This window comes from Sander lucioperca, chromosome 12, assembly GCF_008315115.2.
Source record: "Sander lucioperca isolate FBNREF2018 chromosome 12, SLUC_FBN_1.2, whole genome shotgun sequence".
Classification (NCBI taxonomy): domain Eukaryota; kingdom Metazoa; phylum Chordata; class Actinopteri; order Perciformes; family Percidae; genus Sander; species Sander lucioperca.
Window position 1 is genome coordinate 29,429,783 of NC_050184.1, and position 18,459 is coordinate 29,448,241.

At 40.5% G+C, this 18,459-nt stretch overlaps 1 protein-coding gene across 12 annotated transcripts in view; it reads left to right on the forward strand.

Moving 5' to 3' along the window:
* The window catches only part of dlgap4a (discs, large (Drosophila) homolog-associated protein 4a), an 88,247-nt gene extending 69,897 nt beyond the window's left edge, over positions 1 to 18,350 (forward strand). For 8 of the 12 annotated variants that reach the window (XM_036008330.1, XM_036008329.1, XM_036008333.1 and 5 more), the window contains 7 exons: positions 11,163 to 11,599; positions 11,724 to 11,821; positions 12,687 to 12,719; positions 12,837 to 13,273; positions 14,358 to 14,449; positions 14,924 to 15,076; positions 15,767 to 18,350. In XM_036008330.1, the coding sequence (XP_035864223.1) occupies positions 11,163 to 11,599; positions 11,724 to 11,821; positions 12,687 to 12,719; positions 12,837 to 13,273; positions 14,358 to 14,449; positions 14,924 to 15,076; positions 15,767 to 15,991 (1,475 nt within the window). In that variant the 3' untranslated portion in view covers positions 15,992 to 18,350. The remainder of the gene's footprint in view (positions 1 to 11,162; positions 11,600 to 11,723; positions 11,822 to 12,686; positions 12,720 to 12,836; positions 13,274 to 14,357; positions 14,450 to 14,923; positions 15,077 to 15,766) is intronic. The other 4 variants (XM_036008332.1, XM_036008334.1, XM_036008335.1 and 1 more) reach the window with 3 other exon arrangements.
* The last annotated feature ends 109 nt before the right edge of the window (positions 18,351 to 18,459 follow it).

Below are 18,459 nucleotides of genomic sequence, written 5' to 3' on the forward strand. Positions count from 1 at the left end.
TAACTCCTCGTCAAAACAAAAACTGGAAACGATTCAATTTAAATAGAGCTCCATTGTTCAGGGCAGGCAACAATGGACCGAATATGTATGAGCTTGTCAAGACCAGACTGTCCTTTCCCGCGGTGCCAGGGACCAAAATGAAACGCACCTATCGCGAAGACATTCACAAAAACGTCATGCAGAGACCTAAACCAATCACGTTTATGTTCGATTACATCGAAGACCAGAACTGACCAGTCGCTCGCAGAGAGCAGTAACGGAGAAAACGTGGACTCCAATCCTCGTCGTCAAGGGCGTGGACTACAAATCTTTTCTTCACAGCACCGTTGTGTGTGTGTCTTACGGCAGGATACTGAGCCCGTCTGCATCTTGTCTGCATTTCATGAATGACCAAAAAATAAGGATTTTACGAGTCAACCGCCATACAGTAAGATTGTGTCGCTTTTTCTCCGAGTGGGTGTAAATATTTAGACTGTCAATTGTTGTCGGTACGCTAGCAACGACAAGCTAACGTGAGCTAACGTTAATGGTACGGTAGGTTAGCTAACGTTAGCTAACGTGGATGAAGAAAGGATGAAACCTTAATACGAATCGTTAGCAAGCAGGCGAGGCAGGTAACGTTAGACAGTAATGTGGTTGCTTTTGTTAGACTGGTGGTAACGAGGCAAAAAGCTACCGGTAGCAGCTCCTCTCTGATGGCTCTCCTCCATCTCTAGCTGCGATATAATGCCTCTGGCTAACGTTAACGTTGTTACTCAACGTTAAAAGCCCTGTGTGAGATCCCACCGTAATGAGCGTTCTCTGGCTAGTAGCAAAAGCTAACAGTAGCTGAGGCGTCAACAGCTTTGGTAAGATAGTATGGATAGCTCGGTAGGTAACGCTAGTTAGGCTGACCCAGCCGTCCACGTCTGTTACAGCAGATAGCTCACATTGACTAATAATATAAGCGATCTTACTTTGCCAAATAGTTTAATGTCAGAGATGTTTAAGTCCTAACTTACTGGCACGGATCGCTGATTCAAACGGAAAAAGAAACCCATTATACATATTGTGAAGTCTCATTGCTTCAACATCGGACTTATAGATAATTTAGTTTATTTTACATGTGATCTTTTTGATTAACATTAACTGTCAAATTGAGTAAACTACAGTTAACGTTAAACGATACTTCTCTCTTACTCCAGGCTCAACATGTGACAGTGATCTGAGCTCAGAGGCATGGAGGAAGCTATGAATCACGTTGAGCTTAACTTATAAGTAAAAATCAGAATGAGATTTATTGCTAAAGTAAGTTTTCACTTGCATGGAATTTCCCTTGATGTGTTTGGTGCATACAGAGGAATAGGAACAATAGAGCAAAAATACTGCAACAGTTAAATATATAATATAAATATTACAATAAAAAACATGTAGACACTATATTAAATATGTACAAAATAGCCTAACCGTTTTGAGGATGCACGGTTTTGTGCAGGGTGTGCAAAATATTTATCTGGATTTGCAAGTCAAAACTGACACCTTTTTCTACTGCAGATTATTTGTCTTGTTGCATGGCTTTCTCCTGATCAGGTCAAAGTAGTAGTAAAAGTTTTTTTTTTTTTAGTTTAACATTGATTGCTGGAAGACAATATTGAGTTGACTTCAACTGTGTTTTAAAATTTCAGTTTTAAAGACATGGTGTGCAGAGATTAATTTAGTGTCTAAAAACCTAATTTTTTTTTTACCCCAACTGCCACAACTGCAGTGGCTATTTTTGGTCCACAGTTTCATGGGCCATTTTTCATTCCGTAGCTAGCTACCATGTGTTAAGACCTGAGGACACAATCAATAATGTATCAGCTTCCTGCCCTGTGTAGTGCTTTGCAGTTAGGACACTTCACTGGGCTTTTATGAGAAGGACCACCTGACAAGAGACGGATGTGCAAACAAAGTGAGTGGTAAGATCACTCACAATAGCATTACCAATGTCCCCTCTATGCTCACTGACTCTATTATTTCTATTGGTTAGGAGAATTCAGCACATCACAGGCATTAATTACTAACTAATGTTTAGGAACTTATTTATTTTCTTTGGTCTTTCAAAGTTTAAACTTCTCCTAGCAGGTTGCTGGGTATCGTCAGAAACACTGGCTTTGAAGCTTCATTGTGGCAACAAGGCATGTTCATTGTATCCAGCACCATATTACACAAGCCATGGTGTGTCTGTGTATCACCATGGATAGACTGTGAGTCATCCTCCACAGTATTACACACTCTTCCTCTCACTCTCATTGATGAGGTAATCTCTTGACTGAATGGGCGAAGCATCTGTAGTTTTACAGTAAGGTCAACAGCAGACAGGCGTCCTGATTGATGTGTGTGTGTGGAGCTATTAGTTAACATGGTTAGAGAGTATAGTCAAGGCCTATCCATTTCCTGCACTGATTAGAGAACTACTTTAACATAGATGGAAACATTTATTTTGCACCACAATGGTTTTGGCAGCCACTAAAAAGAATACACTTGGTATAATACATCGTAAGACTTTATGTATTAGAGTATGACACACATTAATAGTATGCTATTGTTATGTTAATGGAAATTTGTCATTGAGCTTAAACAAATAATCGATTAGTCAATAGACAGAAAAATAGTCTGCAACTCTTTTGATAATTGATTAATCGTTGGATAATTTTTAAGCAAAAATGCCAAATACTCTGTTGTTCCAGCTTCTCAGTTGTGAGGATTTGCTGCTTTTCTTTGTCTTTTGTGACAGTACACTTTTTTCCCACCATTTTCTAACATTTTGTGGACGAAACAACTAATCGAAAGTAGGGCTTTGACTTTTGCCCAAAAATCATATTCGAAGTTTGTTTATTAATATTAATATTCGAATATTTATTAATAATATTTTTACCATTAAATGCCTTCAGTAAGGCTTATATTGGTATCAAACTTCGTATATGTTCTGTCCACCAGGGGGCAGTGTATCACTTAGTAGGCGTGCAATGATGTTGTCAGAAGAAGAACACACTGCCACCACTGTTTTTTTATTAAAAGTCAGACCCTGGATTAAACACAAACACTATGCTTTCAACAGGAATGTCGGATATTTCACCGTGGCCTACGTAAGTGGTCTGATGTTTATACTTTTGCGTGTGTGGAGTGTGTGGAGTGTGTGTTAGAGTGAGAGAGTGACGGTGATTACCGGTAGCTTCAGAGCGAGTAGCGACTCTAGAGTCATAGAGAGAAACAAATCGTCTCCCCTGTGTTTTCTGACCACGGTGAGACATCCGGAGCAGGAGAAGTTAACCCTCTCCTTGATTGAGTCGGGGGAAATGCGCTACCAAGCCGCGGCCGAGCGACGTGCGTCGCCGCGACGTGTTTACATTTTGAAATGCGTGAAAAAGCCTCGGAATCTGAATTGAAAACAAGGTTTACAAGCAAACATATTAACAAACAAAAATAATGCCCGTAACAGGTTCGAAATTCGAATATTAAGGGCTGCCTAATATTCGTTCAAATATCAATATTTTTTTTTATATTCGAATATCGAAGTTCGGAGTCAAAGCCCTAATCGAAAGTAAGCTAAACTAAACTAAACTCCTTCCAAAAAGCATTTCTAGGCTTTTTTGAGCAGTACAGTCTCAAAATAAATTAAAAGTTTCTCAGGTACAATACTCTATCTTGATAAAGCTCCCAGTTTCTCATCCTGAAAGGTTTGTCATCAGAAGCAGCACCTGTCCTCATCAGCTGATTAGGCTGTAACCCAGACTGTTGCCTCAGTCCAGCAGGTCAGACTAAGGACCACAGGAGGATAATGATATATTAAGGGTATCAGACTATACAGCAGATAAGAATGGACAAACCAAATCTCCAGAAGTGCAAAGGAAGGACAAAATTATTGGGAATTTGTCTCAATTTGAATGGCTCAAGACAAGGTGTTTTCTTTCATTTCTTTTTATGGAACCATTTTATATTGCATTTGGAATACTAGCCGCAGTAGCACGTAAAGAAGAACAAATTCTCTTACTCTTAATGAAATTGAAGGTGTTTGTTTTTATATCCCATTTTTTTGTTTTTGGTGTTGACACTCTCTTGCTCTGTGTTGGGTAATGGTTTATTTTTTTTCCTAGGGGTATTTCAGCATTGTCTGCTAAAAGGCAGCCTGCCTGTCTTTCTGTCTCAACAGATAGCCATCTCTCTCATGAAGTCTGTCCACAGTGCTCAATGTTTGCTGCCTGTTTACTCATACCTTCAAGCTTGTTTCTCTTATTCATGAAGCTATTTTGGAAAACGTCACCTAATCCAAATCAGATTTTTGAAACTGAGGTGTCAACAAAATGAATATAAATCATGTAATACACAAATTATAAGCATCAGCAGTGGGGTGAGAACCAAATGGCATCAACGTATCATTTTAATTTACACAGTGATTCAAATTTGAAGGAAAACCATATATGCAATCCTGGTGCGCAACAAAAGATCTGAAGTTATCTGGCATCACCATAGGAATTGACCTCCTAGTACTATGTACACATAGTATATTTGTAATTTCAGCAGTTTTCCAATACATAATGCTATAGTTTTCCCAGCTGACATGAGATTAGGCTGAATCTCATTTCTCTGTCTTACTCCTTCCCCTTACCCCTACCCCTTCGTCTTACCCCTAACTAGAGATGTTCCGATACCGATACCAGTATCGGTATTGTCTCCGATACTGCCTAAAACGCTGGTATCGGGAAGTACTGGAGTTTATGCACCGATCCAATACCACAGCCCTAAAGTAAATCTACGTTAAAGTAGTTTATGTTCTTTTTCCGTTATAACTGACTGTCAAACTGCATAATAAAAGAAAGTTCTGTGGCATTCATTGTTTGTTCATGTTTCACAAAGAGTTTAACCTGAGCCAGACCGACAACAAAGATAGCACTCATATCACTTCCATACAGGGATAGTAGTATACAGTTGTTAAAACATAATAAAATATATGACACACTGGTATCGGATCAGTACTCGTTATCGGGAAGCAAAAAATGGTATCGGACCATCTCTACCCCTAACCCTTGTCCCTCGAAACCGAGTGGTAAGGGGTAGGGGTGAAAACATACCCCTATGAAATGAGACACCACTTGGTTACGTCATCATACATACTTAGGTCTGTTTGCAATAAATATTTGTATACACACTGCGTGGTGTGTTGTATATCTGTTTCAGTTATCACTGTTTTGAATGTCAATGATGTTCAGGAACACTTCATTTGTTAACAAAAAGCTCTTTATTGCCCAATAAAGTAAACATAACATTACAACTATTAGAACCATAACTTACATGTCACACACATATTATAAAAAGGCACTCAAATAAATTAAAACAAAAAAAAGACACACAATACCACAAACAAACAAAAACTACAGCTATTCTGAAATTCCAGACCACAGTCTGATGCCTGTTGGCCAGAAACCTTTTCTTCCAACCCCATTTTTTTCACTAGTGTCCTGTATCATAACCAACAACAATGCACAGGTGCATGAACAGGAATGAATTACACATTATTACAATAATACAGTACATAATAATAAATAATACAATGTAAAGCACGTACCGATGTCTCCAAAGCAAGTAGTGTTATGCACTGATATCAAACGAAATAGGCTGCTAAAGGAGTTTAGTTAACACTGTAGAAATGTTAGCCTCGTGAGATCGTCCTGATCTCGCAAGCTCCAGTTTTCCGCTCGCAGATCAGTCTGGCATCTTGAGATAGAGAAAATTTGGAGCCGTTCGCCAAACGACCGACCAATCAGTGTCGGTTTTGAGGCGGGTTTAGGTGTGACGCAACGAGAAGCGACTATTCAGTCTAAACAACATGGCGGCTTCCACGGATGAGATGAGCGTAGCTATCGTGCAAGTTTTATCCAAATTAGAAAGTATTCCTTCATTGAAAGAAGAGCAAAGAACGGCACTGGAGGCTTTTCTCGGAGGAAAAGATGTTTTTGTTCTTCTCCCGACTGGTTTCGGCAAAAGTTTGATATATCAACTGGTCCACTAGTCGTGAAGAAAATTAGCCTCATGAGACCGTCCTGATCTCGCAAGCTCTCTGTCGGAGTCAGGTTAGTGATAGACAGATGGTTTATCCAATCGCATAACCAGTATTTTCGCCCCTTCCCAAAAGTTCTCCAACGGAAAGTTCCCAGATGGATTGCTTCGCATTTGATCGGCATATCCATCTGGGAACTTTCCGTTGGAGAAGGAGAGGCGGAGTCAGGTTAGAGAAATGCAGGACTGTTGTGCAAACTAGCGATTTAAAAAAAAAAAAAAAAAAAAAAAAAAAAAGACTTTCAGAATTTTTAATTAAATTCTTTAAGCCGAAAATACTTAGATTTATGGGTCTCTTTGGTCGCCATTGTTGCCTGCCAGTGTATTCTGGGTACCCCTTGCTTTCAAGTAAGCTCGCGACTTTGCTTAAAACTAAGGGGTATCTAGCCCTTCCCCTTAGCCCTACCCCTCGATCAAAAAGAGAATTGGGATAGCCCTTAAACTCACGAATGCGCAAAACTAAGGGGAAGGGGTAAGACAGAGAAATGAGACGCAGCCTAATTCTAGAGCTAGGGCAAAGATTTACTTTATATGCCAATATTTGCAGTTAATATAGCACAGGCCATCTTACTGATCAGATTTGAATGTAACATAGTTTGCTGAATGGTGTGCCTTGTGTGCTTAATCTGTTTGTCAGAAGTCATGCTCAGCCATGTGTCCTGGTCTAATCTCTCAGTCTACGACTCCCCCAGCCTGTCAGCCTGCCATTCTATTACAATAAGACTGCTGATCTTGGACAGAGCTTCTGCTACCACCTCTTTTCATGATACTTGGCTCATATCCAGAGTTTCACAAAGGCTCATCATCCACAATAGGCTACAATACTGTTTTTAAGTTTGGGTGCGTGCTTGGCTTTTGTGTATATTGAGCTTGCTGCTCCAGTAGAAACTAATGTTGAACACACTTGTCTCCACTCGCAAAGAAGTTCTCTCTGCAGCCTAATTAACACACTTGACTGTAGTCAAAATCACTCAAGAATGAGCTCAGCAGTATTTAATCCCAAACCTTACCAGACCACCCAACAGTCTCACCTAAAATGGACTAGAAGCTAGTCCTGCTTTTTTTGTAAACAGTGCTAATGGCAACAGCATTGAAAATAGTCAAATCATGTACAATTTTTTTTAGCCTGCTGTGGAGGGCCCATTAGTGGTCATCTGATAGCTCGCAGACAGACCTGCTGATGGAGCCAGAGCATATCCTGGGTCAGAGACTGCAGTGCTTTCATAAGTGATCCAACTTAGTTAACATTTGATGATCATAGCAGTGTTGACAGGGTTGTAATTGCGAGAGGAAGCATTTGGGCCCCTCAAATAAGTGATTCACAGACAGCTGCTGTCCACATAACTTGTCAACGTAAAGCAGGAATTCTCTTTCTCATTCTTTCATTAGCTGACATGTTTCCTTTAAACGCTGGACTAAGCAATTTCCTTGTCAACCATGTGATCAGTAATTAATGAATCATTAAAATCTTACATAACATAAAAAGGCAAGTTCGACGACGGATTTATTTAGAACTAATTATATGGGCTATTTTTGCAGCACAACCCACGTAAATCGGGCATTTGAATAATTATTTTCAATAATTGATTGAATTGAATCAATTCAAGAAACGCATGTGAATTAAACAAAATGCAAGCACTCAAAATTGCTCTCACTCTGCCTGTTATTAAATCGATAAAACAAAATTTACAGGATTTTTCTCAGGACATTAATTAGATTAGACAAAACATGTATAACACATCGTAACAAATATGTATAACACGTCGTATAACGCAACGTATCAACAAAAAGGGTTGTAACCTACAGGTAAAAATAATTAATGAACAAGGGCCGGCCCAAAAATGAGGCATGGTTGGATGAGTCATGTATCATTTGTTTAATGTATTTCCTTGCTGATAAAAATGTCGCAGTTATGCAAAGGATAATTTTCATCTGCAGTGAATTGCAAAGTAACACTTTTTACTGTGCCATTTCTGTTATTAAATAGATTTGATCTGATGTAATAGGTCTGTTTCTGTTTAATTAGTTGTACCATCATAGGCTCAGCTGAGCTGTGGTCTGCAAACTTTGTGCATCAAATTATGTACAGTGATAAATAAAAACAATAAATATCTCTAAATTGGACTGATTCTCATTCATTGGTCAGGCATTGATTGTGATAAACGAACTTGTTATGATTGAAGGTGGGATTACCTTTAGGATTTTGAGTTGAAAGCTATTAGCAGGTCCTGCCCCTGAGGTCCAGGGTCTGGGCAGCTCATCCATCTCATAATCACCTCTTGGCACTGAGCCCCTAGGTAGGGGATATGGAGCCAGCCATCACACCGCATATTGCCCTAGGACAGCAAAATGGATTGTGCTCTTTACTAAGGGTGTGAATAATCTCCAATTAGCCCACCTCACTATGACTGGATGGTTGTAAACAGCATTTAGCCTATTTGTTTGTTGTTTCGCATAAATTGTGTTATTGTAGAGCCGAGTGCATGTGTGGATATTTGGCAAAAAGAGTTGATCTATTACAGTGCAAACAACTTTATAGCTCTGTGTATGAGTAAGAGATGCAGTGCAGCCTTGTAGACACAGCAAATGGGACAGAGACATGTGTTGACTCTGGGTGTAGTAGGACACGATAATTAACTTTGGGAACGTCATGCATCTGTGCTATGAGTACTTAAAGAAGTGTCTCAGTCTTTGGGAATAAATGTTCCGTTGTTGGTTGGATATGTTATTTGAGAGGGGAGGTCAGTCAGGGCTGCATGAGCGACTTGTGAACTGCATGGAGTGGATTCCACAGCCATGTTTGTGTATGTTGGTGGGATTTAATGAGGGCCTTAAGGTGCTATGATTCACTGGCTGATGACAGAAGTGCAGCATCCTCACAATTACAGGGTGTTACTTCTGCTACTTAGATTGAGACCCCTACCGGAGAGAATAAACACTACATTTTCATTATTGATCCAAAGCGGTGAGCCTTTATTTACTTTCTTGGTCAGCTAATTTTAAAGAAATATTTCATCCATCATGTGTGTCGGCGAAGGCTGTAATTGAGTAGAAGTATTTGCCTGCTGTTTGTTTTCCAACTTTTTTTAGTCCATATGTTGAAAGTCAGCCAGCTGTTTAAATAGCATCTACACAAAACCGACTCAACATCCTCTCAATTCTTGAAGAAAGCCTGTGGTTTTTCCTGGTTTCTCATGTTGTTGTACAACCACCACAACTCTGCAGGCAGACTGATGACAGAAAAAGAGGCACCAGTCCAGATCCTTATCCCTGAATCAGATTGTCTTTGGCCTCATTTCAGTTGCTGTTGAAAGAGTGTGTGAATCTAGCAAGGTTCATATGTCTGTCAGCATCAAAATGTCACACTTATGTTAAGTAGTCTACCATTTGATGGCTCTGCTCTGATTTAAAGTAATACAGTGCAATTGTTAGTGAGTAATTTCATTAAAAGTCAAAGCAGTGTTTTATATTGTATGTCATATGTTGACCATCAACATGATAGTTAAGTTTATTTACTAATGGATTGTGTGAACAATCATCTAAACATCTAAAAGGTTGCAGATGTATAGAGACATGGTGCATTTCACATCATTCATAACATTAAGAACATTTAGGATGAATTTGTGCACTTTGTGTCATAGAAACACGCAAATAAGTTGTAAACACAACATTGACATATGATCACCTTTTTATGTTGATATGGGGAACAGTTGCTTATTTACACATCCAGCAGTTACGGAGCAACATTCTCATTCATTTGGAGTCATGTTTCTGTCCAACGCAAGTCCAATACTCACTTTCTTTTAGCTCTGTTTTTGATCTCTAACTCCTGAATGAAAATATCTGTCTCTTTAGCAGCTAAATGCTAGTTGCTACCTGTGTCTGTCTGCTGTTTGGAGCTGAGCAGGTAGTGTACAGTAGGGCTGGGCAATACATCAATATTATCACGATGTATGAGGCTGGATATCATCTTAAATTTTGGATATCCTAATATGACACAAGTATTGTCGTTATAGTAAAGTGATTTTCTGAACTTACCAGAGTGTTCTAGGCTAGCTGTTCTATTATTTGCCTTTACCCACTTAGTCATTAAGTGGGTAAATATAAACTATATAATACTAATGATTATTTATCAAAAATCTCATTGTGTAAATATTTTGTGAAAGCATCAATTGTCAATTGTTGATATTGATTGATATTGAGGTATTTGGTCAGTTTGATTTTCTCCATATCGCCTAGCTCTAGTGTACAGGGGGCTTTTTGAGCCTTTTTCATTTAACAGTTGCCTACTGTGCTATGAGAGAGGTGACAATGACAGTGATCCAACACAGTAAAGTTGCTAGTTTTTTTTTTTTTTTTTTTTAGCTGTATCATTGTACAAATAACAGCATGGCAGGCATGAATGTTGGCAAAGTTGCCTAAACATACAGATGCTGGTACAGCCTTCTCCTCTGGGGAGACGCTCCGTGGTGCACTAAGACTTTAGAACTGACTATGTGGAGCTGTGATGTTTTCAAAGATTCTGATTCAGATAGCGCTATACATCCACTGAAACATGTCACGCATGGCCAGTGTGTATGAAAGAAAAAAACAGTGTTTTCGTTTGATGTTTATGGTCCATCTTGGTGTTGAAAATGCAAACAGGTAAACACAAAATGGACTTTTTTTGGTTCTACAGTTTCTGGAACTGTTTGGTCTAATAGGACTATGGTCAGATAGGGCACAGTTGTCTTGTCTGATAGTCCCCAGAGCAAAAGGACTGTGAAGGCGTGGCATGTAAAGGAAGATCCACAGAGACAGACTGACGTCAATGGAACACAACCACCAGCGGGTTAACAGGAAACATACAGTAGAGGTAGCTTTAAGTGAAACCTGATAGAGGCAGCAATAAGGGCAAAGTGCAGTGCAAAGTGTTTTTCAGATAGGCCATGTTTATGGTTTTGTGTTTTGGCACTTTATAGGCACTAGCTGGATTATGTCTAGTAGCACAGCTTTATTTTACTTTTGCTTTCTTTCTGAAGTCTTAAGTGACGAATAGCAGATTTCTTCTTCTAAGCTCTCTGTTTTCTTTCTTCTTCTTTCGTCAGCAGTCAGCAATAGGAAGGCTCCTCCTCCTGTCCCACCCCGCACCATATCCAAGCCCCTCATCTCAGTGACGCTGCAAAGCAGCACAGAGTCGGCCCAAGACATATACCTTGACCAGCAGGACCGCGGCAGTGAGGTCAACAGCCAGTCAGGACGCAGCAACTCCTCTGACAGTCTCTGTAGCATCCGCACGGGCAGTCTGGCTAAGGGGGCCCGACCTCCACCAGTCCCTGTCCCTGCTGCAACCCCTGCACCCGCTGCAGGCTCTGTACATCCTGTTCCAGCCCCTCGTGACCTTCCTCCCACCACCACCACTGCCGTTGCCACTACCAGCACTTCCACATCTACCCAGTCCCAAAATGACACCCTGAGATTTGGTTTCACCCTAGAGCAGCCCCCCACAGCAACTAAGAGGAAACTGTCCTCTATTGGAATTCAGGTAAGAATTGTCTACTTCTATTGAGAGTTGTACTTCATCTGTTGTACAATGATCCTGGGAGGGGACTAAAGCCACATTCACAGTTGTATTTGACCGGTTTTCTGTTGCCCATGATTTGTTTTAGGTGGATTGCATTCTGCCAGTCTTAAAAGAAGAACCTCTACCCCCGACTGCACCCCTTAAATTTCAGTCAATTGGTGTTCAAGTGGAGAACGGCAGGCCGTAAGTCTACATTCCCATTTGATGTAACAGTGAATAATGGCCACAAGTGGTCTTCAGAAATCATCACAGCATGCTGTGATGTACTCGGTATTAGAAGACAGGATATCAACCTATACATGTGTTAATATTGCTCTTAATACGTGTATTGAGATATAATAGGCTGGTGACTTCACATGGCATCTTAATATTCCTCCATTTTTGTACACATCTTGCTGAGCGTGTGCGTAGTGCTATGGGTTAAAGTACAGCCAAAATCCAACCACTCTTATACTTAATATTACTAAGTAAATTGGCTTTTGCAAATGGTTTATTAAAAAATAATGCAAATGCAAAAAAAATGCATTCAACACATCGGAGGAGGATACACACAATGCATTTTGGTCACCAACACTGAACTTAAAGATTATTTGTTTACAAGTAAAGCTCCACAGGGTGTCTCAGCCCTAGACCTGTCTGTCTGAATGCACTGTAGCTGATCTTCTCTTGCTTTTCCTTACATAACTGCACACAATCACATTGTCATTCTTTCTTTAGCCCATTAGGCTGGTGAATCTGCAGTCTGTGCAGCACTGTTGCTAGGGTCATTCAGCAGTCAGCCTGGCAGCAGCCCAGGACTCTGATTGATGTCCTTTTACTCTTGTTTTGACTGTAGTGAGATGAAAATGCAGCATTTAAACTTTTCCAGTGCCCTGTAATTTCCCTTATTCACATTTGTATGACAGCCTGCTTCCTTTTCTCCTCATCGTTATCTCTGAGGCAGCAGTCTACTAGGCTTTTATGTTGTATACCGGAATTGTTGCTAATTCCTTCCTGCTTACCACCTTCGATACCGTGTATTTTCTGACTTTGTGCCCCCTCTCAATAGATGGTACTGCACCATCAGCTGCCATAATGTCCTGTGAGTTAAGCTCACTGACAGGCAACTTTTACTATGGAACATGTTTGACACATCACTTCATTGTCGCTATTTATTTAACTGTCAGTCAGAAGCTGATGTTTATGCATGTCTCTGCAGTCTCAGCCGGGATAGCAGCATGGCCTCCAGACAGAATACAGAGACTGAGCCTCAGGAGTCCCAGGATGCCGCACCCACAGAAAACGACACAGCCAACTGCGCCAACAGTCAAACAGGGAATGCCACCGCACCTTGCAGACAGGACAAAGCCATGGTACAGCAGCCCCTTAAACACACCTCAGCCCCATCCAGGATATCCACCTCACCCCCGGCGACTCTGGACCCAGCTTTAGACCCCTCCTCGCTTCCACCGCCAGATCCCAGCCTGGAGACCGGAAACTGCAGCATGCAAGGAGATGCTGTTCAGCCCAGTACGCCAGCTTGCCTCCGAGATGGTAACTGGTTTCTGAAGCTGCTGCAGGCGGAAACGGGGCGCATGGAGGGCTGGTGTCAACAGATGGAGCAGGAGACCAAAGACAACAATCTGTCAGAGGAGGGTAAATGATAGAACTGCATGTAATACATGACCCTTTCATTTACCCTTATGCAAATGTGGTATATTCGGCTCTGTTGGCCAGATCACAAATCTCATCGCAATCTATTTGGTGTTCCCGGACTACATGCAAATCAGGGTCGGCCATACTCCAGTTCAGAGAGTGGTGGTAGACCTGACGCTGTCAAAATGGGCCTTAGTGTAAATGGGGGCTTAGTGTTCTCATAATGATTTTAGATATGAAGTCTTCAAAGTCAAATGTCCTTTTTTTGGAAAAAGTAATAAGGTTTATTTATAAAGAACCTTTCTAGATCAGACGTCTCAAAGTGTACAGTAAAGAGCTTGTCAAGTCAGTAACATGAAGAATTTAAATGATGTCCCTGTTAGTGAGGTCCACAGACAGGGGATTAGGTCAGGCCTCGTCCATGTTGACCACGGACAACGAGACGGAGCACGACACAGTCATTACTGCCATCGACTCACCGTAACGCTGCTCATTGGAAGGGGGCTACTTTGTTTTAGCTGTAACAGAGCAACTGCAGTCATTTCACTTTTTCATCTCCCAGAATACCACTCAGGCTTTTAGGCACATCTATCTCTGCAGTGTCTTTAAATATAAATGAGCAAGGAGCAGACTAGATGTAGCGGCTCCATCCGATTATCATTCTTTCTGCTCTCTGTGGACCTGAATTATGAATTTCCATTTACATACGAATATTTAAGGCGGAAAATAGCTGTATAAAGAGTAATTTGTTATCCTCCCTCCTCCAGTTAATACAGTATATTCTAAAAGAAAAAAAAAAATCATTTACTGTCAGAATGTTAATTGGTAAATGTTAACCTAAATATTTCATTATTAGACAACAGGGATAAACTCTACATAGTCCCCTACTCCTATGTCTTGGTCTAGCTCTCAAACTGTGTCTCTCAAGTACAAAAAGGACTTTTGTCTTTACTCTGGATCTCAAAGTAGTTGCCTTATTACTTCCTTTTTATATATCTTGTTATGTATGTTTTCTTTAAACTCAAAATGTTTCTATTATCTCTCCACAACCTGTTGATGATGATCATATTCTTCTCTTTCTCAGTGTTGGGGACGATCCGCAGTGCAGTAGGCAGTGCTCAGCTCCTCATGACAAAGAAGTTTGAGCAGTTCAGAGGGCTCTGTAATGAGAACTTGGTGAGTGGCTTCATTACATCCTACTGAATCTCTCTCTTGATGTATTACCCTATTTACTATGTGCTTTTGTTAACTTTTCAAACTCTTATTGGCCCAGTTTTCTTTCATCCTTCTCCTGCCAACATCATTTGTCATGCACACACTAACACACAGTCTTCCCATTACATTACATCTAGAGAGGAAAAGGCAAAAATTAAATCCTTTATCGAGAGGATTTATCTAGTCAGATTTACTGATAGATTTTTGTTCACTTGACTTTATTGTCCCACTCTTCCTTCTTGACAGATTTTCTCTGTTACAGGTAAAATAGTGCTGAAATGTAATCACCTCTGAAAGTTTTTCTCTTCATCCATTTGCTTGAAGGGACCCTGCCCAGGACATCTGTGTGTGGGGGAGGAATGTGATTAATTCTCTCTGATTTGACCGAAGCCATTCATCCATCACTTCTCTATACTGTCTCGTTTTCCTCCCTAGAACGTAAATGCCAACCCACGACCAACAGCGCAGGACCTCGCAGGGTTCTGGGATCTGCTACAACTCTCAATAGAAGACATCAGCATGAAGTTTGATGAGCTCTTCCAACTGAAGGCCAACAACTGGCAACTTCCTGAGAAATCAGAGAAGAAGGTGATATTTGGTGCCAGACCGTTTTCATTATACTAAAGTTTTTTTTTTTTTTCTTTTCTTTTTTGAGAGCAGAGCAGTTACTCAAGTAGAGTTGTTTCGATTAATCGTTAAACCAAAAGTCATTTTACAAGCAAAACAATGCCAAACATCCGCTGGTGTCAGCTTCTCAAAAGTGGGGATTTGCTGATTTTCTCTTTAAATCATTGTAAATTAAATGTCTTTGTGATTTGGACTGTTGGACAGATAAAACAAGCTCTTTGAGGATGTCAACATTGACTGTGGGTGGATTATAATTATAATCACCGTTTTTGAAATTTGATTTACTGACAAAGCGACTAATTGATTATCGCTAGATTAATCAGTAATGAAAATCGTTAAGTTGTAGTCCTAAACTCAAGCCTTGAGGAGTCTACCAATCAGAAGGTCGGTGGTTCGATCCCGTGTGTGTGTGTGTGTGTGTGTGTGTGTGTGTGTGTGTGTGTGTGTGTGTGTGTGTGTGTGTGTTGGTGCCTGCAGTGTACAGCGCTTTGAGTGGTCGCTAAGACTAGAAAAGCATTATATAAATGCAGTCCATTTATCATTTAAATGCTTCATACAAATGAGAGTTTGTCAACACTGCTGGAGGTTGTGTTTCCAGCTTGCACCACATCGTACCTTATTCCTTTTTCCTTCTTGACATGATTTCCTCAGGATGAAAACAAGCAGCTTCCATCATCTGTGCCAAAGAAGCAGACTAAGCCCAAGCTGTCAGCGGGGAAGGACAGGAGCGTGGACTCGGCTGGAGACAAACAGCGGCAAGAAGCCAGGAAGCGTTTGATGGCAGCAAAGCGCGCGGCTTCAGTACGACAGAACTCCGCCACGGAAAGCGCCGACAGCATCGAAATCTATGTCCCCGAGGCCCAGACCCGCCTCTGAGAGTGAACCCGCACAGGTCATTGAGGAAAATCCTGACTCCCTTCAGACATTCATTGACACAAACACACACTCACTCACAGATCTGAGATGAACACACCGACGTACAACGGACGCACAGAGGCCGATCCCTCATAGCAACACAGCTGATGGCAGGAGAAACGCGGGGATCACAGGGCAACGAAACAATCCAGAATAATGCAGATTATCACCCTGCTGCCATGGGACAGAAATAACCTTGACATATGTTTAATATTATTGTTATTATTGATATTATAATAATTATTATCTCCTAAAGTATATTCAGGACTGTCTTAAATGTGCAAGTATCTTGGATAAGGACATCCTGTACCTTGTGAGCTGAAGAATCTTGGTATCCCAGAAGTTTTCTCTCTTAAAACTCCCTTCACTGCTGAGTCTACCAGAAAGTTGTGGCTCCCTGGTTTACGAGCTGAACTACCATGCACACACTTACACACACACACACTCTCTCACACACACACACACACACACACACACACACACTCAGGACACACATGCAGGTGAACTCACTGTCCACAGAGTCTTCCTCTACTCTATTTGTATTAGGCTGCCACTCGTTGGGTGTGGTGTGTACGCTTTACTGTGTACGAATTATAAGATGGTGTTAATCTTCTAAGAGGTTTAAAAATGCAGAGAACCAGAGGAAGGCAGTAGCATATATATATTATAAATATCACACTATTACAATGTTCATTTTGTAAATGTTGTATACCAGATTATTTGTTAGAAAGAGGTCAGTGTTCAGTACCAAGGTAGTTTTTTTATAGATCGAGTACATGTACTATCATGATATATTAGCACTTGATGCAATCATTCACGCCACCTCTCTCTCTTTTCCTCTCCTTTTCACAAACGCGCACTACACAGTCTGTGTTTGTGAATACCCATGTTTAAAGTCTTACATTTTTTTGTTTTTGTGAAGGGATGTGAGGAATGACTGTCCTGCCAGTGAGCAACCTAGGAATGTATGAAATTGTATGCATTTACAGCTCATGTTGACTTGATCACTGCACTTTCCATTCACCACAGATCAAGTTTGCTCACCTTCGTTTGCCTAATCATTCTGACTTTCACTGCATCCTCATGCGATGCAGGGGACCAAGACATTCACCACTTGATATGGCATTCCCATTCAACAAGACTATGTGCGATAGGGTCAGGGTTTACTTACCACCGGGAAGGATATGGAATAGCATAGCAATAATAAAGCGTATTAGAGCGAACGATGCAGTAGGTACCCAGTCTTAAATTATTTAATTCAGCATTTCCAATATGACTTTCTTAGCATGAAGGATGAATGTTTTTTTTTTCTTTTATGAACTGACTGCCCTTGAAATGACTAAAATCTCAGGTTGAACACAAACTCAACAGTAAAAACCACTATGGATGGATTATTTATTATGTAACCACAAATTAACTGGCTGAATGCTTCAGAAGCAAATGACCAATATTTTAAATCCAGACCTACTCAGTGTTCTTCAGTAAGAAAAATAAGGTTTGGTGCAGTGAAGTACAGGCTTAATTTGGCTGCTTAAGTCGGCAGTTGCCTTCGCTGCCCTTTCTAGCAGCTTGAACTCCCACCCGTTTGTTGATAATGAACTGTGGTACATTTCTTAATTTAAATTTTTAATGTCATTTGACACGTTTTGTGACTTTCATCTGAAATGAGGTCGACCTAAACATGTCTCGACTTCTGTACTTTTAATAATCAATGGTGCTGCGAGGGACTTCATATTGTGCCAAGAAGACGGCAATGATCAATATTTTGGTGTCATTGGCTAAAGCTTTTATTTAAAGTGATTTTTTTATTTTATTTTTTTTATTTAATCTGCTGATGAATTCTGAAGTCTGTGTGCACATTCTCAGCCAAGTTTGTTTGTGTTTCCATCTGCTCACTCCAGATACGCTATTCCTTGTCTCTGACTCAACTCATGACACTTTGAGTATGGGACTGGAATATTTTCCACGTTTCAGTTTTCTCAGATGGAAATACAAGTGCCAAAGGGTACATGAGTGGAACTGGGCATAGCAGATACCCATGCACAAGTGTAGGTTGACTCACTAGTTTTTCTTTTTTAGTAAGAGCTGGCTCTCCCCCTACTGGTCAGTCCTTGCGTGACACTCCAGACATCTTGTTCTGCTCCATTTTGAATCTTTTTTCGCTAACATCACACGAGAAATGACGTTGAACTGGGAATGCTGACACAACACCAAGTTGTTGATTTTCTTATTCTCTTGTTTGTATTACATCAACAATGGACATGTGCATTTCATTGTCCAAAGAAATCATTAAACATCCCTTTGCTACATGTCCTGGTCATCATTCTTGCTGTCTTTTTATTATTATTGCACTCATCCATACAAACGGTAATATTAGCTTCTAAGTTAATATTACACGCAAATAAATCATAAGCATTAGATTAGACCTT